Source organism: Choloepus didactylus, chromosome 19 (genome assembly GCF_015220235.1).
Source record: "Choloepus didactylus isolate mChoDid1 chromosome 19, mChoDid1.pri, whole genome shotgun sequence".
Taxonomy (NCBI): Eukaryota; Metazoa; Chordata; class Mammalia; order Pilosa; family Megalonychidae; genus Choloepus; species Choloepus didactylus.
Window position 1 is genome coordinate 45,490,078 of NC_051325.1, and position 23,238 is coordinate 45,513,315.

General features: G+C 37.3%; 1 protein-coding gene across 3 annotated transcripts in view; it reads right to left on the bottom strand.

The window, feature by feature from the left end:
* CHD6 (chromodomain helicase DNA binding protein 6) overlaps positions 1–23,238 on the bottom strand; it is a 293,252-nt gene that overhangs the window by 216,234 nt on the left and 53,780 nt on the right. For all 3 annotated transcript variants that reach the window (XR_005213217.1, XM_037812432.1, XM_037812433.1), the window contains exon 2: positions 7,367–7,422. Coding sequence is in view for 2 of the 3 variants with exons in the window: in XM_037812432.1 (XP_037668360.1) it covers positions 7,367–7,399 (33 nt within the window). In the remaining variant the exon portion in view is untranslated. The remainder of the gene's footprint in view (positions 1–7,366; positions 7,423–23,238) is intronic.

Consider the following 23,238-nt stretch of genomic DNA (forward strand, 5'->3'; position numbering starts at 1 on the left):
AATAAAAGAAACTGCTGACCATATTAAAAAGATTCTGGATACTTATAGTACAAGACTAGAGGAAGCTGAACAATGACTCAGCAACCTCGAGAACCACAGAATGGAAAATGAAAGAACAAAAGAAAGAATGGGGAAAAAAATCAAAAAAATCAAAATGGATCTCAGGGATATGATAGATAAAATGAAACGTCCAAATAAAATACAAGACTCATTGGTGTCCCTGAAGGGGAAGAGAAGGGTAAAGGTCTAGAAAGAGTATTCCAAGAAATTGTTGGGGAAAATGTCCCAAACCTTACACACAATATAAATACACAAAGCATAAATGCCCAGCGAACTCCAAATAGAATAAATCCAAATAAACCCACTCCAAGACATATTCTGATCAGACTCTCAAATACTGAAGAGAAGGAGCAAGTTCTGAAAGCAGCAAAAGAAAAGCAATTTACCATATACAAAGGAAACAACGTAAGACTAAGTTGTGACTACTCAGCTGCCACCATGGAGGCGAGAAGGCAGTGGCATGACATATTTAAAATTCTGAGAGAGAAAAATTTCCAACCAAGAATACTTTATCCAGCAAAACTCTCCTTCAAATTTGAGGGAGAGCTTAAATTTTTCAAAAACAAACAAATGCTGAGAGATTTTGCTAATAAAAGATCTGCCCTACTTCAGATACTAAAGGAGCCCTACTGACAGAGAAACAAAGGAAGGAGAGAGAGATAGAGAAATTTAACAGACATATAGAGAACATTACATCCCAGATCACCAGGATACACATTCTTCTCTAATGATCACGGAACTTTCTCCAGAATAGACCATAGGCTGGGACAGAAAACAAGCCTCAATAATTTTTTTTTTAAATTGAATTTATTCAAAGCACATTCTCTGACCACAATTGAATACAAATAGAAGTCAATAAACATCAGAGACTTAGAAAATTCACAAACACCTGGAGGGTAAAAATGAGAGGGAGATGAAAACATTCTCGGATAACTGAAAGCTGAGGGACTTCATCACCAGTAGATCAGTCCTATAAGAAATACTAAAGGGAATTGTGCAGGCTGAAAGGAAGGGACACTAAACAATTGACTGAAACCACATGAAGAAATAGAGATTTACAGTAAAGACCACATGGTAAATATTAATACCAATACTACTGTATTTTTGATTTGTAACTCCACTATTTACTTCCTACAGGATCTAAAATACATAAACTGTAATGATAAATCAGTGGTTTTGGACTTAATGTAAAATATGTAATTTTTGACAAGAACTACGTAAAAGTAGGGGAATGGAGGAGTATAGGAACATAATTTATGTGTCCTATTGAAGTTAAGTTGGTATCAAAGAAAACAAGATTGTTATAGACTTAAAGATGTTAAATTTAAGTCCCACGGTAAACACAAAGGAAGTATCAGAGAATATAATCATAGAGATGAAAAGTAGAGTATGGATTACGAGAAGTGGGGGAAGGGGCAATGGGGAGTTAATAAGAAATGAGTGTAGGGTTTCTGTTTGGGGTGAAGGGAAATTTCTAGTAATAGACGGTGGGAAGTTGATGGCATTGCAACATTGTGAATGTGATTAATCCCACTAAATGGAACGCTTGGGTAGGGTTGGAATGGGAAGATTTATGCTGTATGTAAGTTTCCACAATGGAAAAAAAAGACAGTCTAAATAGATAATGACAATTAAATGTCATAGATGATCCTGAATGAGATCTAAGAACAGAGTAGAAAAGGCTCAAAAGGACACAATTGGGACATAAGAAAAAAATGAAATATAGAATGTAAGCTTTACATCAATGTTAAATTTCTTGAACTTCTTAATTACACTTAATGTGATTACATAAATGAATATTCTTGTTCATAGGAAATGTATATGTGAATTATATTATTTGTTCAAGGATGTGTGCAACTTGCTCTCATACGTTCAGAAGAGAGCAATAGATGATGGATGATAGGGAGGGAGGGAAAGAAAGAAATGGTAAAGTGACAAAATATTAAAGTTGGTAGATCGGGGTATCAGTGGAGGGGGGTTGGGGTATGCTGGAGTTCTATGTATGGGGTTCATATTATTTTTGCAACTGTTAATGTATGTTTGAATTTATTTAAAAATAAAAAAAAAAAAAAAAAAGATTAAATAAGTGATTTCTAAGACTTTGTATCTTCACCCAGTAGGGTCCCAAGATCAGGTCTAATATACATTAAGCATCGATTTGGCAGGTACCAGAAGACCTACAACTACCATTCACAGGAACACATTCTGCAAACCATGAGCACTCCATTTCCTCTACTCCCACTGAAGGAGAAAACTCTGGCCTTTGGTCACTAAATATTAAGTAGTTTCTAAAAACTTGCAAAATTTATCCATGACCATGCTACTAATAAAGGGATGGGCTAACTGAAGGACTGAATAGGGAGTTAGTGAGAAAGTTATAAACCATATCTAAAAAAAAATGGAAAGAAATTCCCTGCTGTACTCCTGCTTTTTTTCATAATACTCTAATTTCTGGGGATAGTTTTCCCAAAGGTGAATCAAAATTAGGTAGAGGAAAACAAGTCTCCACAGTCATATCAACACTTATGGGTGATTTAAAGATGTCACAGCTCCTAAATCTTTCATCACCACTATAAAATGGTTCCAAAGGATTCTTCCCCAGAGCTTTCAAGACTCCTCCTCCTCTGCTTAGGACAGGAACAAGGCGACCCTAGTTACTGTTTTTCAGTAGTCCTCTTTATTCCAACATTTTATACACAGAAACAGACCTAAAACCTCTTTATTCATAGAATTTAAAAACTAGTAGTTTTAATTTCCATTAAAAAATAAATTTTGTGTCTGTCTCATAAATGCCAGCGATATATTAGATGACCTCAGTAACACGAGCTAAAAGAACCATTATGTATTATGTAATCATTACTTTATTTTAGTTAAAATTCTATTTATATGCCATTTATTAATAGTATTTGCTTAAAATGTACCATAAATAAATCTACTGGCAAAACCTAGGATCCTAGTCAGGATGGACCTCTGACATCATCTAGGCCAAACTCCCATCTCATGTTCCCCAACTTAGAAGGAAATGGCCCTCCAGACTCTCCTAGGGACAAGAAGCTTACTGCTTACAAGGCATATGCCACAGCTAGGCAGCTCAACTTCTCAGGATGTTCTTTACATGAAACTAAAAGCCTGTCATCCTGAAACTTTTCCCATGTGTCTCATTCTTGTCCACAGGTTCAGCAACAGATAAAATTAATCCCTCTTTCACATGATGCCCTTAAATCTTCACTTCTTCAGGCTACATAATCATGGTTTCATCTATCACACCTCCTATGAAATGAGCCAACATTATTTTTACCATCCTGGTCACTATGCTCTGGCCTTTCCATTATATGTTTCATAACACAAAATGAATCAGAATGATGAAAAAAAAAATTGTTATGTCAATTAAAGATTGGGGAATGCACTTAATGCTCAGATTTCTTTTTTCTTTTTTTCGGAGGAGAGACAGGTTGGATAAGATCATAATAATTTCAATTTCTTTGAAATGTAATTCCAGGATAAGGCAATTCACTAGCTATCCCTCTTTATGCATTGTTGAAAAAGGTTTTCCAATGACTATTAAACCCAAGTTCTGATAGCATAAGCCTTCATTTTCAGACCTTCCATGGCATGACGCCAAAAAGCCTTAGAAATGAATTATTAGCCCACTCATATTATCAACTTTGCTATTCTTCCTCTTTCATGAATTCTGGATCATTATTTACAGACCCATGTTGGTGGTAAACATTTTCCTACAGATCTGAAGCTAGGATCTAGAGATCTTTCGACAGCTGAGACCAATCCTTTGGGAATGTGGCAGCCAGCTAAATCTACCATGCTTCTTATCCTGGTTTATCATTCATCAGCACCCAAAATGGAGCACTGCACTCCAGGCCTTTCCAATCTCCCTCACCACTATGTGCTTTATCTTCCTGACTTCACCCCAGGCCTTTCTCCTAACTCTTCTGAAGCAACCTGAACACTCATTTTCTTCTTTGTTTTAACTGAAACCTGGCTTTTTCCATAGGACAGCACCTCTTTTAAAACACTCTCAAATGCTTTGATGGACTGACACTCCCATCATCACCCCTCTGCCAAATATAAAACCCTGGCACAATATAAAATTGCCTATTTGTAACCAGGGAACTAAGTTGCTTAAGAAAAAGAATCAACTTGTAGTCACTGTTGTACCCAGCTCCAAGTAGACACCCAAATATTTCTTAGATGAATAAATGCTGAATATTTGTTTAGTGAATAAATTATATCCATATTCACTCTAGGGAAGGAAACAAAGGCTAATAACCTGAAGGCCTTTGAGATTCTCACAGCATAGCTGAAGAAAATTCTTCCCACCCAACCTTTGTTTTCTAGAGGACCTAAAACTCTTAAGTCACAGGGTGAGGAGGCAAGACTCTCCCCTAGATACTGCAAGTTGTAGCTCTAAGTTTTTATTCTACTTATAAAATACCCTATTTCTATTGTATTCATCACTTACTAATTCTCTCCTATGCTGGATATGTGCACCAAAACCCCTCTCACCTTCAGTTTATAAGTGCCTACAGACCAGGGCCATGTCTTATATTTTGAACCTCTCTCATTGCCAAGCAAGGAGCTGGAATGAACAAAACTCAGTTATTTCCATATCATAGCTTTGTCATCACTAACATTAGGATGTATCCCCTGTCAAAGAAAATATTTTCAGCAATATTATGCATCAGTAGTGCTAAATGGTTTTTCAGTGATTAGAGCTCACATTTCATCTTTTTTTTTTTCTTTCTAATACTGCTTGGTTATTGTAGGAATTAAAATACATATTTCTTAGAAGCAGAAGTTTAGTTCTTTTTTAAGTTATATAAATGACATAGCACCTCCTAATAAGAGGAAAGAAACAAAAATTTAACAAAATGATTCATTATAAAATGTGTTATTAAAATTTAGGCAATACAAAATCAATCTCTAAACCCTTTGTTCTTGGTATACTACTTCTGTTATGCCCTTTCTGGCAAATGGCTAAGCATGATTATTTATTACAGAGTTTTGATTAACCTGTAAAATTTGTCTTAGTTTAATTTACTTTGGTAAGATTCTGGACAAGGAAATGGGGAATTTTCAAGATCAGAATGTGATTTCCATGTCATTTTTCTCTAGAGAAGAGGAAAAATGAATTAGTAGAAATGAAGGATTTTTTAGTGTAAATGTTTTATTTGCTGCTACTTCTTACACTTGAGAATCATAATAAAAGAAAGGACAAAGTTTGATGGTTAATTTTGTTGTCATACTGAAGAAGTTTAAGTTCTTTGACATCAACATATTGAATGAATGCGAAGCACTCAACAAATTACCTCAGTTAATCTTTATCAATACCTTGTGAAGCATGTATCACTGCTCCCATTTTAAGTGATGAGAAAAACAAAGCTTAACTTGCCCCAAGTCATGCAGCTGAAAGTTAAAATTTCATTATGGTTCTGTTGAAATCAAAGACAAGTTCATTCCGGAATGCAGACCTCCCTTCTGTCAAGCACTGAACTCTCTATGCAGATGCTCAATCAGGGAGCCTGTAGAATGCTTTAGCTCTAACTTAATCTATTTTCATGCTCTGCAACTTCCTGCAATTAAGTCATCAGTCTGGCGTACCATCAATACTTTTAAGAGAAGCAAGATAAAATTCCTGAAAGTGGCTCCACTTATTTAATTCGCCCCTCTACCATATCTTCTATTAATCTTTAAATAAAAATCCCACCATGTTTATCAATATTACTATGAGGTTTAAAATATCCCTGGTAAGGTGATAAAAATGAAAACCCACCTAACCGAGGCTACATGACAGCTAACTGACATACCAAAGGTCTTAACATGAACAAGAAAAATCCTGAAAGAAACAAGGATTCATTTTAAGACAACTGTCATAGTATGTTTTATTTAAATAAAAGCTTGACTTAAAAGAATGTTCAAAAATTTTCATCTGCCAATCGCTTTAAGAAACATATACCTGTTCACATATCATAAATGACAACAGCTTTGGGGGCTTGGGATTATCTGCAGTATTGTGTTCTTTCTACCAGCTGCATAATGTTCCTATTAAGTGGGTGTGCTGTAATTCAAATAGTCCCCCTCCTTGATGAACATGTAGGTTCTTTTCCATTTTTGCTATTATAGATAAAGCAGCAATTGAAAGCCCTTGTACACACAACTTTGCACACCTGATTATATCCATAGGCTAAAGTCCTGGCAGATGCAACTGCATCTCGGTAGTGTTTATTTAACAGTTGAAAACTCTTTACAGAGCTAGAAAGAAAAGAAAACCAGTATGTAGATAGTACTTGGTCACTATTCTTCTGGTTCTTCTAGTTAAGAACTGGCAACAGATGAGACAACTATTTCCCCCAACAGGTTGTTTTGTTTGGGTTTTATAAGGACCTATCCACTGGGTATAGACAAGAGATTAGTCCTTATAACTATGTATCTGACTAGTCACACTTATCTGACTAGTGCTCCTTGGAAGCAGAGTGGAGAGATAAAAGTGGCTGGTCCCACCTAACCTCTGCACAAAAAAGGTACCCTGGGTTCAATCAAATACCCCTGGGTTCCAGCAAAGGCCCCCAGTTACCAAGTTGTCATTCAATTCTGTAAAAGGGAAACCAGCCCATCAGATATACCCTGTTCACAAGAGACAGAAGCAGATCCTTCATCTCAGCCCCCTAACCCACACTGTTTGGAGTCTCCGGGTTCCTTTAAACATATAACCAACTGGAGCAGGGAGGTATTAACTAAAGAAAGAGATCTTAGCTGGATAGGTCACACAGTCCAAATGTTTTCATCAATTCCCATTACCTCTAAGAAACCAAAGGCCAAAAAGCTTATGTTCATACCATCCAAGGAATTCACTAGCTCCTCTAAGAGCAACCTCCCACAGATCTTCATAAATAAGAATTCCTATAAATAAGAATGCTTATAGTTCAATGAAAAATTCAAAATGATAAAAATATAAACTGCAAAGAATTATCACGTCTATTTTATGAAAACTTGGAACGCTTTTCCAAGGGAGGGAAGAAATCTCTCTTCCACACAGCAAATTTTGAATAATATTTTGATTCATAATTTTCATTACATTTATTCCTACACGGAACTGACCTGAGCAAAAAGTAAAATCCACGTAAGTCATTCAGAACAAAGCGCTCAGTTACCAGGCAGAGAATGCAAAACAGGGGCAACACAGGGTACTCTAGAGGCTAAAAGATGAGACAACACTGCTAGCATTTCCTCGTGCTAAAAAAGCACCAATGTATGCTAGATGCATTCACTTAAAAGAAATGTGATCACTTACCTGCTTCTCTTTCTTCTGTATTTTCATTATCATCTATTGAATGAAGATATTTATTTCTGTAAATATAAAAAAGACAAAGATTATGGTAAAATTCAAAATTAAGCATTTTAGATTATCTCATGATTCACTGTGACACATGAGGAAAACATGAATAGATCACTTCCAGAGAACATTTACCACCAGTGCCTTCTAGCCCAACAACCACAAGGGCACAAACCCTAATTTACTACTCCAAACTGGATAGAGTCTAAAGAACTATCTTTGTAGATAAAATAATTTATAAGAGGTGCTGACATATTAAAGTTACTAAGGTAACTTTAAAAAAAAAAAAAAAACTTTAAAAGAGGAACCAAAAATAATGACATGACTACAGGAAGGAGTGGGGGAAAAGGAGGTAGAAATAAGCTAAACCCTAATCCCTCAGGAAGAAAATTATTAAATAACATCTATACTTCAAAAACCAAGAAACAGAAATACAGACAATTAAAAAAAGAGAGCTGAAAGAGTTAAAAGTAGTTCTCTCTATGGAGTGATAAAGATAGGAGTTGAGTGCAAGTGGAGCATGTCACTCTTCCAGTTCATTATTAACACTCCTATACTCTTTGATGTTTTAAACCATGTGCATACATCACTTAACAAAATAAATTCCATTCCAGTATTTCACCTGAGTTTTTAAATGACTTATTTTAATCTACCCTAGATTTAAGCCCCCACCCCCACTCCTACCATAATAACCTTGATGACACAGAGTTTTTTCGCATAAATGCCTTTTGAACACCATAGTAATGAGAGCCCAGTAATTGGCTTTAGTGATCTAGAAGTGCACTGGAGCATCTTTGGAAAGCAAAAAGAAGCCTTGTGTATGAAATCCAGGATCTGGGGCTAGTGGTATTGCCTCAGGTCAGATCCTCCAGCCCTGAAGCTCTCAACTTCCTTATGTAAAACAATGGAGGGATCATAGGCTCTCAAAGGTCTTTTCCCATTCTAGCCCAGATGTAGACACTGCCTCATATTTAATGCTTTATTTTGGTTTTGTGGACATCTCACAGATGTCCTTAAGTTTCATAATTAGTTCTCATGTACAAATGAATGTGATATTTAGTCCTTAAGTAGAGCTTTAAGACTAGAGTATGAGGGTCTCATTTTCTAAGTGAGTTCATGGCATGTCTGACATAAACTGAAAAAACTAATAATTTATTACTCCAATCATCCAGGAGCCTCAATTACAATTTATCAGTTTAATGTCTGTAAATTTAGTTTTTTCCCCAAGAGTTAAATATATTTGCTATAAAAAGGACCATAAAAACCATGGATTCTCCCCTGGAGATACTGTTGCTTGCAAAGAGCACAATGGCCTAAGGAAGTAACAAGCTAGAAAACAGGCACAGTCAGGTGCAAGACCAAGGCAGGGAAAAGGGTAAAGAATTGGCAAAAAATCAGGGAAAGGGGGAATTTCTGAGAATAGAGCAGAGTAGATAAGGTGGAATGGGCTTCTCCTCTGTGAAAGTAATTAGAAAGGAGCCAGAGGACACTAGGGACTGCAGTTTCGGGGTGTGACCAGCCATAGAGTCTCCCACAGTACATGGAGGGGACACCAACAAAAAACGGAAGAGAGACAGCGGCTGGAGGGATGGGGTGAGTTTGCTCCCCATCCAGACCATCCGCCCGCCCCAGGCCAGCAGCAGCAAAACCGCCACTGGGCAAGGGAGACAGCAGCAGCTCTCCACTCCCATGCACCTACCTGGACGGTTTGCTGGAGGGTGATCCTCCATGGTCAGACAACAGGGAGCTCCCAGGAGGGAACACAGTGGGCAGCATTTGCCCTCCCCCCACGGAAGTCCAGGGGGATGCAACGGGGAGAAGTGAGGAAGGGAGAGGCACCATACCGGCAATCAGGAGCCCCTCCCACACCCCAGAGACTTGTGGGTGCAAAACCGGCAGAGAACCGGCAGGCAGGGCCCACGTTCCATTTGCGGAGTGCCCTTAATCAGACTCCTTGCCTAACTGCTCAGGGCCCCCACCACAGGACAGGCATTCCCCAGTGCACACAGACATCTGGTGCACTGACTGGTTCCCCACCCAGTTTGGACTCAGCACACCTCACAGGAGAATTCTGGGGAAGACCTACTTGAAAGCTCAATCTGCTGGTAGGCTAGGGAAACTGCACCCAGCAAGCTGTACCTCAAGAGTGCCACCTGCTGATAGGTTAGGTAAACTGCACTCCAGCAAACCCAGTTACATATAAATGTTCAAATAATTTAGCACGTCCCAAAATAACGCTATCATGACAAGCAAATGCACCAAAGCCAACAGAAAATTACAAAGCACTTGAGGGATCTAGAAGACATGGAAAAGCCAAATGAACAAATTAAAAAGCCACAAGAGACAAAAAATTTGGAGCAATTAAAGAAGCACAAACAAATCTCCAAAACTTCAATGAGATGACTAAAGACATAAAGGAAATCAAGAAGGCTCTACAAGAACATAAAGAAGAATCTGAAAGAATAAATCAAAAGATAGCAGACCTTATGGAAATAAAAAACACTGTGGCTCAAATTAAAAATACAATGTAGAGACACACAATAGCAGATGGGAACAGACAGAAGAAAGGATAAGTGAACTTAAGGACAAAGTAATTGAATCCGAGCACACAAAAGAACAAATGGAAAATTAAAAAATTTGAAATGGATCTCAGAGAAATGATGGACAACTTGAAGCGAACAAATATAAGACTCACTGGTGTCCCAGAAGAAGGGAAGGGTAAAGGGCTAGAAAGAGCATTTCAAGACATAATTGAGGAAAACTTCCCAAACCTTCTAAATTACATATATATGAAAATCAAAGATACCCAACAAAAGCCAAATAGAGTAAATTCAAATACACCTACTCTGAGACATACACTGATTAGACTGTCAAATGCTGAAGAGAAAGAGAAACTTCTGAAAGCAGCAAAAGAGAAGCAATTCACCACACACAAGGTGAATAATACTAAGTACTGACTACTCAATGGGCACCACAGAGGCAAGAAGGCAGAGGTATGACATATTTAAGATTCTGAAAGAGAAAAACTGCCAGCCAAGAATTATTTATCTGGCAAAACTCTCCGTCAAAATTGAGGGAGAGTTTAAAATTTTCATGGACAAATGCTGAGAGAATTTGTTAATAAGAGACCTGCCCTGCAAGAAATACTAAAGAGAGCTCTACCAGCTGAGAAAAAAAGAAAGGAAAGAAAGGTCAGGAGAAGAACACAGAACTGAAGAGTTATTAATAAGGGTAACTTAAAGGAAAAAAAGAGAGAAAAAAAAATAGATGTAACAATAAAAACCAAAGGATAAGCCGCTAGTTCAAGAACTCCCTCACAGTAATAACTTTGAATGTGAATGGATTAAACTCTCCAATTAAAAGACACAGACTGGTACAATGGATTAAAAAATATGACCCATCGATACGCTGTTTACAAGAAACTCATCATAGACCCTGTCTAAGAGACTGAAAGTGAAAAGATAGAAAAAAATATTCTATGCAAACTGCAATCAAAAGAAAGCTGGGGTAGCTTTACTCATATCGGACAAAATAGACTTTAAATGGAAAGATGTCATAAGAGACAAGGAAGGACACTATTAATAAAAGGGATAATTCGCCAAGAAGAAATAACAATTATAAATGTTTATGCACCCAATCAAGGAGCTCCAAAGTACATGAGACTATAAACAGTGGCTAAACTGAAAGGAGCAATAGACACGTCTACAATAATAATGGGAGCTTTCAATACACAACTCTCGGAGTCATATAAATGAGCTGAAAAACAGAAGGAACTCAGTGCAGCTGAGAGTGACATTTTGAAGAGGAGCTACAGCCAAGAGGGACACTATGAAGACTGCACAGAAGCTGAGAGAGTAGCTGCAGATGAGAGACACATTTTGAAAATGGCCGTTGAAAGCAGACTCTTGCTCTGGAGAAGCTAAGAGAGGACAAACACTCCAAAAGCAACTAAGAGTGACATTTTTGGGGAACTGCAGCCTAGAGAGGAATGTCCTGGGAGAAAGCCATTTTGAAACTAGAACTTTGGAGCAGATGCCAGCCACATGCCTTCCCAGCTAACAGAGGTTTTCCAGACACCATTGGCCATCCTCCAGTGAAGGTACCCGATTGTTGATGACTTATCTTGGACACTTATCTTGGCCTTAAGACTGTAACTTTGTAACCAAATAAATCCCCTTTTAAAAAGCCAAAAAAAAAAAAAATGCACAACTCTCTTCTATAGACAGAACAACTAGACAGAGGACCGATAAGGAAATGAGAACCTAAACAATGTGATAAATGAATTATAATTAACAAACATATATAGATCGTTACATCCAAAGTACCAGGATACACATTCTGGTAAACTGTTCTAATTCTTTTCTCTGGCAATTCCACTTTCAGAAATATATGATAAGGAAATGAGCTATAGGAAATAAACCTGGGAAATAAATTAAAGGAAACTTGGGGCTGAGGCTGATCATAGCAGAATGTGGGCACAGGGAAAAGCTGTGGAGACCACACAGGCCCCTGCTCCATAGCCTGTTTCATCATAAGGCCTACAAAGATGGGAGAAGGCAAGCTCCAGCTAGATATCCCAAATGGCCACAATATGCTATGCCCTTACCAAAAGTAGTCCCCAAATACCTAGGTCCCTACCTGAGATTCTATAAAAGATTCACTAAAAGTTTTATCTCCCAGAGTGTTCCTATGCCAGACAAGTCCTAAAACGCAGAGGTAAGAGCCTCTTTTAAGAACTATAAGATGCAGCCCACTTCCCCATATGGTCGACACCCCGTTTCAATATGAACAAGTTAGAGTGCTTACTGCCTAGACACCCCTGAAGGCGGAGAAAGACATTAAATGAGAGGAAGGGGTAGCCATAAACAAGATAAGATTTAACAAAGCTCTGTGAATACTGAAACTTTATATAAATATATACACATTTTTTTAGATGTTGGGGTGTTGGAATAGCTGGAAGGAGGTAAATGAAATGGTGGAACTGTAACCTATAACATTCTTTGAAATTTGCTTTACAGCTATTCATTGAATTGTGCTCTGAAAGTCTTCACCTTTCTGTATACACCCTATATTGCATAATAAAGGAAAGAATTCAAACTGTGGAACTGTAACCCATAACAATTTTTGAAATTACCTATATAACTGCTTGTTAAGCAGTACATCGAAAGTTAACACCTTTCTGTATGTACATTATATTTTACAATAACGGAAATAGCTGAAGTTGTAGAACTGTGACCCATGACATTCTTTGAAATTTACTACTTGTGAAATCGTACTTTGAAAGTTATCACTGTTATGTATATATGTTAAAGTTCACAATAAAAAATGCATTAAAAATTTAAAAAATAAAAATGAAAAAAGAATAACTGCTCTATTTCGCTAAAAGCGATCTTCAGCAAACTTCATGTTCCTATTGCCAAAGCATAAACAGTCCCTAAATGAATCTCCACATGGCAGTTTGCTGCAACCCCACGAGATAAGAGATGTCATAGATGTTAGAGAAGCATTTACTGACTTTCACTTCCCCAAATAGCATCCCATTATTTACAAAGTGTTCTCTCTTACATTACCTCTATTCTTTTTTTTACCTCTTTTATGACATACATTACATAAACAAAAAACTACACAATCTTCTTGTAAAGCTAAATTTTATATACCACAAGCAGATCAGTAGATTTACCCTTAAAGCACTACTTCTGCACAAAACTGGAAATGCGGTTTTATAGCCTCTGCCGCCGTGTTGCCATCACTCAACAGTTGTGATTGGATGCTTTTGGCTCAATAAAGAACAAATCAAACAGTAATTTCAGGGTCCCACAACTTAACTCGAAACATAATACAGACATATTCTGAAACCCCTAATTGTTTGGACAAACCAGAGATTTTGTCAACAGAGGCAAAAAATAACATGTATAACTTCTGAATCACATGAGAACTGTTAGGAACCCGGCTCTCTTTGCTGCATGTCAATGCTTATTTATTAAGCAGTATTTAATTACGGTCACAAAAAGATAAACTGCTAATAATGTAAAAAGCAAACACTATAAAATTTCCCATTCCTTATTACCATCACCCAGCTAATGATTGCTTCTAGTAAGAAGACTTGGGTGCCAGGTTTCAATGAGAACATTTTGAAAGTTATTTTAATTACTAAACCTCTCTCCAGTTCCAAAATTCTGGAACAGTGTTTGTGGATTTCCAAGTTCTTCCATGCCACATGTGTTATGGACACTTGAGAATAATAAAACATTGGATACACAGTATTTCACCATTCACAGAAATCATTTAAATTTACTATACCTTGAGGACTCTGTCATCCTAACCATCCCTCATAAGGCCAACATGACTAATTCATTATAGGAGTGTGTGTCTGCAAACACAGACAAGTGCACACACAGCAGACCCCCACGATGCCCCTTTATATTCTTAGAATACAAAACCAACAGCAATGAAGATGGAGAGCTTGGCTGTCAACAGGTCCTCCATCCCCTCCAACTCTTATCAGGCACTATGGGACAAAGAGTACATGGGAAGCAATTTTAAAAATCAGATACACCTCAGATTTCCCACAATGAACATGTATTTTTATAATCTATTTATGTCCACCATCAATCACCCTTGATATTGGTTCCTAAGAGCCACTCCAACAACAGCAGGCATAAATGTAAGGGAATCCCACAGTGGTACAGGGTGGGGATTAAAGAATCGAATAGAAACAGGACAGGGGGAATAATAACTCATTTGGGGAGAGTAATAAATATTTCGTTGTGAAATATTTTCAAACCTACAAGACAGTTGCAAAAATAATACAAACCCCATACATATACCCCCCACCCAGATATCCAGAGCCACCAACTTGTAATGTTTTGTCACATTTGCCATATCATTCTCTCTACACATACATCTATTTATCTATTACAAAATTTGAGTGGGTTCTATACATCACGCTCCTTGAACATTTAAAACTTCCATATACATTTTCTAAGAACAATATTCACTTATGTAACCACCTTAAGTACAATTATCAATTTCAATAAATTTACACTGATATAAAACTAATAGTCTATATTTCAATTTTTTTCTATGTCCCTGTAATATCTTTTCAGGCATTTTTTCCTCAGTCCAGTATCATATATTGCCTTTAGTTGTTATTGTCCCTTTAATTGCGCTGCTTTTTAAACTGGAAACATATATACAGCATGAACTTTCCCATCTCAATCACTCCCTAGCACACAATTCAGTGAAATTAATCGCACCCTCATCGCCATTCATTACCAGTACCTTCCCATCACCCCCAAATAGAAACCCTGCACACATTACGCATGAACTTAACCTTCTTCCACCTTCCTCACCCCAGTAACCTGTACTCTACATCCTGTCTCTATCAGTTTGCATATTCCAGCTATTTCATTTAAGTGGAATCATACAGTATCTGTCCCTTTGTGTCTGATTTTTTTTCACTCAACATGTCTTCAAACTTCATTCATGTAGTAGCATGTATTAGAACGTCGTTCCTTATAAAGGCTGAATAATATCCCATTGTATGTTGTTTTAGTTTGCTAAAGCTGACAAAATATAATATACCACAAATGGGTTGGCTTTTACAATGGGGATTTATTAAGTTACAAGTTTACAGTTCTAAGGCCATGAAAATGTCCAAATTAAGGCATCAACAGGAAATACCTTCTCCCCAAAGACCCTACCAACAATCCTCAGCTCCCCTGTCATATAACTAGGCAAATGGCAACATCTGCTGGTCTCGCCCTTCCCTCCCAAGTTTCATTGCTTCTAGCCTCTGGCTTCAGGGGCCTCCTGTCTGTTTTCTGTGTGTCCTCTCTTTTAGCGTCTCTCTCTCGTAGCTTCTCTGAGGCCTTTTTTCTCTGAACTTCTCTCTGTCTTTTATCCTCTTATAAAGGACTCCAGCAAGAGGATTAAGACCCACTCTGAATGAGGTGGGTCACATCTCAACTTAAAATCCTACTCACCAAAAGATCCCATTTACAGTGGGTCCACACCCACAGGAATACGTTAGCTTTAAGTACATGCTTTTCTGGTGTACATACAGCTTCAAACCACCACATATGTACATAACACATTTTGTTTTTCCATTCATTTGTTGATGGACACTTGGGTTGCTTCTACCTTTTGGCTTTTGTGAGTACTGCTGCTATGAACACTGGTGTACATATATCCATCTGAGTCCCTGCTTTCAATTTTTGGGGGGTATATACCTGGTCATGGGTTTGCCAGATAATATGGCAATTCTCTGTTTAACTTTATTATTATTCTTTTTCATTTCATTCAAAATCAGAGATTTCTCATTATAGGCATAATTGTTTTCTTAGGAGAGGACGCGTTTTCTTCTTACTGGAAATATCTGAAAATCAGAATTTTATTTCAAAGTTTCTCATCTCTCAAACCAAATTTCCTTAAGTAGTCTAAATTATTTTATTTAAAATAAAAATCACTGAAGCTGTATTAATTTTCATCATCTAAAGAGATTTGACAGTCTTATTCATGAAAGAGTCAGTAAACCAGACAGGAATGTTTCCTGTGATCTGGAAATAATCACCAAGTTCCTTAATGAAAGTAAAAAACACTCTGATATCTGACTTTAAATTATAGATATTTTCATTGAAAATATTTTCTTCTCTAAAAAATGTAGGATTGTCCTTAGGATAGCACCATAAAAACATTAATAATTAATGTGTAAGGAAAATGACATCACCTTATGACAACTGGATGAACATGCTGTAAGTTTCTGAGGAACCACCAAACTTTTTTCCACAGTGCCTGTACCATTTTACATTCCAACAGCAATGTACAAAGGTTCTCATTTCTCTTAAGCCTACTTGGCACTTGTTACTTTCTGTTTTTATTTAATAACAGCCATTCTAGTGGGTAGGAGGTAGTATCTCACCGTGATTTTGATTTGCATTTACCTAATGGTTATCTTTTCATGGACTTATTGGTCATTTGCGTATCTTCTCTGAAGAAATGTCCATTCAAGTCCTTTGCCCATTTTTGTGGCAAACAGTTTTGAATCCCTTCTCATTTCTTTCTGTGTATATTTTTCCAATATTTTCTTTGTGGTTACCATGGAGCTTAAATTTAATATCCAAAATCTGTAACAATCTTAAATGGTTCGATACCAACTTAACTTCAATAACATACACAAACTGTACTATGTTATACCTCTGCCCCATTCCCCAATGTAGTTCTTGTCACAAATTACATATCCACACATTTTAAATCCAAAACCATTGATTTATCATTATTTTTTATATATTTATATTTTAGATACTATAGGAAGTAAAAAGTTAGGTTACAAACCCAAAACACGACAGTAATAGTATTCATGTTTACTCATGTCATTACCTTTACTGGAGATCTTTATTTCTTCATGTGACTTCTGTCTATTGTCTGTTACCTAAGTCCTTCGCTTTCATCCTGAAAAACTCCCTTTAGCATCTCTTGTAGGGCTGGTTTACCTGGGAATATTTTAATCACTCCCTCATTTTTTACATATATTCATTTTATTGAGACATATTCACATACCATGCAGTCATACAAAACAAATCGTACATTCATTTGTTCACAGTACCTGTTCCAGTTTGCTAATGCTGCAGAATGCAAAACACCAGAGATGGATTGGCTTTTATAAAAAGGGAGTTTATTTGGCTACACAGTTACAGTCTTAAGGACATAAAGTGTCCAAGGTAACACATCAGTAATCGGGTACCTTCACTGGAGGATGGCCAATGGCATCCAGAAAACCTCTGTTAGCTGGGAAGTCACGTGGCTGGCGTCTACTCCAAAGTTCTGGTTTCAAAATGGCTTTCTCCCAGGACATTCCTCTCTAGCAACCTTGCTCCTCTTTCAAAACATCACTCAAAGCTGCACTGAGTTCCTTCTCTTTGAGTCAGCTCATTTATATGGCTCCACTGATCAAGGCCCACCCTGAATGGGTGGGGCCATGCCTCCATGGGAATATCTCATCAGAGTCATCACCCACAGCTGGGTGGGGCACATTCCAAGCAAATCTAATCAGCACCAAAATGTCTGCCCCACAAGACTACATCAAAGATAATGCAGTTTGGGGGACACAATACATTCAAACTGGCACAGGACCATTACATAATTGTGCATTCATCACCAAAATCAATCCCTGACACCTTCATTACCACACACACAAAAATAACAAGAATAATAATTAAAGTGAAAAAGAGCAATTAAACTAAAAAAGAATACTGAGTGTCTTTGTTTGTTTGTTTTTTTCCTTCCACCATTTTTCTACTCATCCATCCATAAACTAGACAAAGGGGAGTGTGGTCCTTATGGCTTTCCCAATCCCATTGTCACCCCCCATAAGCTACATTTTTATACAATCGTCTTCAAGATTCATAGGTTCTGGGTTGTAGTTTGACAGTTTCAGGTATCTAACGCCAGCTACTCCAATTCATTAGAACCTAAAAAGGGTTGTCTATATTGTGCGTAAGAGTGCCCACCAGAGTGACCTCTCAGCTCCTTTTGGAATCTCTCTGCCACTGAAGCTTATTTCATTTCCTTTCATTTCCCCCTTTTGGTCAAGAAGATGTTCTCCATCCCACGATGCTGGATCTACATTCCTCCCCGGGAGTCATATTCCACGTTGCCAGGGAGATTCACTCCCCTGGGTGTCTGATCCCACGTAGAGGGGAGGGCAGTGATTTCACGTTTCAAGTTGGCTCAGCTAGAGAGAGAGGGCCACATCTGAGCAACAAAGAGGCATTCAGGAGGAGGCTCTTAGGCGCAATTACAGGGAGGCCTAGCCTGTCCTTTGCAGCAACAGTCTTCCCAAGGGCAAGTCCTGTGGTAGAGGGCTCAGCCCATCAAAACACCAGCCCCCTATGTCTGTGAGCACATTAGCAACCAGGTGGGGGAGGCCAATACCCCTGCCTTCTCCACCAGCCCCGAAAGGGGGCTCTGCATATTTTTTCCTTGTTTTTTTTTTTTTTTTCTAAATTAACTTTTTTTTAAAATCAACTGTATAAAAAATAAAAAAACTCTAAAAAAATTTTTAAAAACATACAATAAAAGAACATTTCAAAAAGACCATAACAAGGGAGTAAGAAAAAGTCAACTAACCTAAGATAACTACTTTACTTCCAACATGTTCCTACTCTACCCCAAGAAAGTAACCTAATATAGTAAAATTTCTGTGAACTTGTTCCTACCATACCCATCAGAAATTAACAGACCATAGTCCTTCTTGGGCATTCCCAGAACGTTAAATTTACCCATGAGGGCTTATCTCTTCTTATTGGATTATCGTTCCCCCTTCCTTAATTGCTCTCTATTGCTAGTTCCCCTACATTCCACGTTATAAACCATTTGTTTTACATTTTTCAAAGTTCACATTAGTGGTTGCATATAATATTTCTCTTTTTGTGCCTGGCTTATTTCGCTCAGCATTATGTCTTCAAGATTCATCCATGTTCTCGTATGTTTCACGACATCGCTCCTGCTTACTGCCGTGTAGTATTCCATCGTGTGTATATATCACATTTTATTTATGCACTCATCTGCTGAAGGACTTCTGGATTGTTTCCATCTCTTGGCAATTGTGAATAATGCTTGAGGAGTTCCCATTTATCTATTTTTTCTTTTGTTGCTTGTGCTTTGGGTATAAACTCTAGGAAGTGGCTGCTTAATACAAGGTCTTGAAGATGCTTCCCTACATTACCTTCTAGGAGTTTTATGGTACTATCTTTTATATTGAGATCTTTGATCCACTTTGAGTTAATTTTTGGGTAGGGTGCGAGGTAGGGGTCCTCTTTCATTCTTTTGGATATGGATATCCAACTCTCCCAGCCCCGTTTGTTGTAAGGACCGTTATGACCCAGTTCAGTGACTTTGGGGGCCTTATCAAAGATCAGCTGTTTGGGGTACACTGTGGTTCTTAGATTTGTAATTTTATGTCTTTGATAAGAGATGGGAAATTTTCATTGATTATTTCCTCTATTATTGCTTCTTCCCCTTTTCCCTTTTCTTCTGGGACACCCATGACACGTACGTTCATGCAGTTCATGTTGAATAGACCCATGCCAGGACACTTAATAATTAGATTATCAAACATCAAAGACAAAGAGAATCATGAAAGCAGCAAGAGAAAAGCAATCCATCACATAAATAGGAAGCTTGATAAGACTATGTGCAGATTTCTCAGTAGAAATCCAGAAGCAAGAAGGAAGTGGGGTGATCTATTTAAGATACTGGAAAAGAAAAACTGCCAACCAAGAATCCTCTACCCAGCAAAACTGTCCTTCAAATATGAGGGAGAGCTTAAAAGATTCTCTGATAAACAGATAATGAGAGTTTGTGAACAAGATACCTGTGCTACAGGAAATACTAAAGGGAGCACTACAGGCAGATAGGAAAAGAAAGGAGTGAGAGGTTTGGAACACAATTTTGGGTGACGGTAGCACAGCAATACAAATACACTGAACAAAGATGACTGTGAGTATGGTTGAAAGAGGAAGGTTAGGAGCATGTGGGATCCATCAATTGTTTACTTAGGACAGAAAGTATGGTGGGTGAACAAAACCATCTTTAAAAAACATGGGTTAATTAAGAAACCTTGAGGGCACTACACTGAGTGAAATAAGTCAGACACATAAGGACAAATATTGCATGGTCTCACTTATATGAACTAATTATATTTAAACACATGGACACAAAATACAAGTTTTTTCCAGAAGGAGAGAGGAAAGATAAAGAGTGGGACTGTATAACTCAGTGAAACCTAGAGTGCTCAACAATTGTGATAAAATATACAAATGTTTTTATATGAGAACAAATGAACGTCAACCTTGCAAGGTGTTAAAAATAAGGTGTTACTGGGGAAAAAATGCAATCAATGCAAACTAGAGACTACAGTTAACAGAAACTTTGTATTATGCTTCCTTTAATGTAACAAAGGCAATATACTAAAGCTAAATGCCTATAAGATGGGGACATAAGGGAGGGGAATGGGACCCTTGGCATTGGTGGTGATGTCTGGCTCTTTTATTCTACTTTAGTTTAATTTTATCTTTCCTTTTCGCTGTTTTTTAGCTGTCATGTTGTTTTCTTTTTCTTTTGTCTCTCTACCTTCTTTGACTCTTCCCTCTTCACTGTGTAAGAAATGGAGATATCATTATATAGATAGTGGTGATGGTGGTGAATACATAAATACGTAAATCTACAGGGATCCATCAATTGTTTACTTAGGACAGAAAGTATGGTGGGTGAACAAAACCATCTTTAAAAAACATGGGTTAATTAAGAAACCTTGAGGGCACTACACTGAGTGAAATAAGTCAGACACATAAGGACAAATATTGCATGGTCTCACTTATATGAACTAATTATATTTAAACACATGGACACAAAATACAAGTTAACAAGATATAGAATGAGGCTAAACAATGGGGAGTCATTGCTTATTATGAGCAGAAAGTTCAACTAGGTTGAACCTAAGTGTGTGGAAGTGGACATAGGTGACGGTAGCACGTTATTGTGAGAATAACAGCGCTGAATGGTGTGTAAATGTGGTGGAAAGGAGAAGTTTCGAGTCACGTATGTCACCAGAAGGAAAGCTGGAGGTTAAAAGATGGGAATGTAAAAAACAGTGAATCTTGTGGTGGACAATGTCCATGATCAACTGTACAAATATTAGAAATCTCTTTCATGAACTAGAACAAATGTATGACATTATAACTAGAAGCTAATAATAGAGGGGTATATAGGGAAAAAATATACCTATTGCAAACTATGTACTACAGTTAACAGTATGTTAACATTCTTTCATCAACAGTAACAAATGTACTATACCAATACTATGAGTCAATAATGGAGGAGGGGTGATTAGGGGTAGAGGAGGAAATGAGTTTTCTTTTTTGTCTTTATTTCTTTTCTGGAGTAATGAAAATGTTCTAAAAATTGGGGAAAAAAATTTGTGGTGATTGATGCAAAGCTGTACAATGGTACCATGGGCAATTGATTGTGCACTTTGGATATTTGCATAATTGTATGGTATGTGAACAATCTCAATAAAACTGAATCAAAAAAAAAAAAAAAAAAGATCAGCTAGCCATAGATCTGGGGGTCTATCTCTGAATTCTCAATTCGATTCCATTGCTCAATATGTCTATCTTTGTGCCAGTACCATGCTGTTTTGACAACTGTGGCTTTATAATAAGCTTCAAAGTCAGGGAGTGTAAGTCCTCCCACTTCGTTTTTCTTTTTTAAAGTGTCTTTAGCAATTCGAGACATCTTCCCTTTCCAAATAAATTTGATTACTAGCTTTCTCAAGTCTGCAAAGTAGGTTGTTGAAATTTTGATTGGCATTGCATTGAATCTGTAGATGAGTTTGGGTGGAATTGACATCTTAATGACATTAAGCCTTTCTATCCATAAACATGGAATATTTTCCCATCTTTTAAGGTACCCTGCTATTTCTTTTAGTAGAGTTATGTAGTTTTCTTTGTATAGGTCTTTTACATCGTTGGTTAAGTTTATTGCCAGGTACTTGATTTTTTTAGTTGCTATTGAAAATGGTATCTTTTTCTTGAGTGTCTCTTCAGCGTGTTCATTTCTAGCATATAGAAACATTACTGACTTAGGTGCATTCATCTTGTATCCCGCTACTATGTTAAATTTGTTTATTAGCTCCAGTAGCTGTATCATCGATTTCTCAGGGTTTTCCAGATATAAGATCATATCATCTGCAAACAATGACAGTTTTACTTCTTCCTTTCCAATTTGGGTGCCTTTTATTTCTTTGTCTTGCTGGATTGCCCTGGCTAGCCCTTCCAGCACAATGTTGAATAACAGTGGTGATAGTGGGCATCCTTGTCTTGTTCCTGATCTTAGAGGGAAGGCTTTCAGTCTCTCACCATTGAGTACTATGCTGTCTGTGGGTTTTTCATATATCCTCTTATCATATTGAGGACGTTTCAATTCCTGCCTTTTGAACTGTTTTTATCAAAAAGCGATGTTGGATTTTGTCGAATGCTTTTTCAGCATCTATCGAGATGATCATTTGATTTTTCCCTTTTGATTTGTTAATGCGATGTAATACATTGATTGATTTTCTTATGTTGAACCATCCTTGCATGCCTGGAATGAACCCCACTTGGTCATGGTGTAGATTTTTTTAATGTGCCTTTGGATTCGATTTGCAAGTATTTTTTTTAGAATTTTTGCATCTATATTCATTTGGGAGACTGGCCGGTAGTTTTCCTTTTTTGTAGCATCTTTGCCTGGTTTTGGTATTAGATTGGTGTTCGCTTCATAAAATGAGTTAGGTAGTGTTCCATTTTCTTCAATGTTTTGAAAGAGTTTAAGTAAGACTGGTGTCAGTTCTTTTTGGAAAGTTTGGTAGAATTCCCCTGTGAAGCCATTTGGCCCTGGGCATTTATTTGTGGGAAGCTTTCTGATGACTGATCGGATCTCTTTGTTCGTGATTGGGTGGTTGAGGTCTTCTGTTTCTTCTCTGGTCAGTCTAGGTTGTTCATATGTTTCCAGGAAATTGTCCATTTCCTCTACATTATCCAGTTTGTTGTCATGCAGTTGTTCCTAGTATCCTATTATAATTTTTTTTAATTTCTTCGGGATCTGCAGTAATGTCACCTTTCTCATTCATTTTGTTTATATGGGTCTTCTCTCTTTCTGATTTTGTCAGTCTAGCTAGGGGCTTGTTAATCTTGTTGATCTTCTCCAAGAACCAACTTTTGGTGTTATTTATCCTTTCTATTGTTTTTTTTTTGTCCTCTATGTCATTTATTTCTGCTTTAATCCTTGTTATT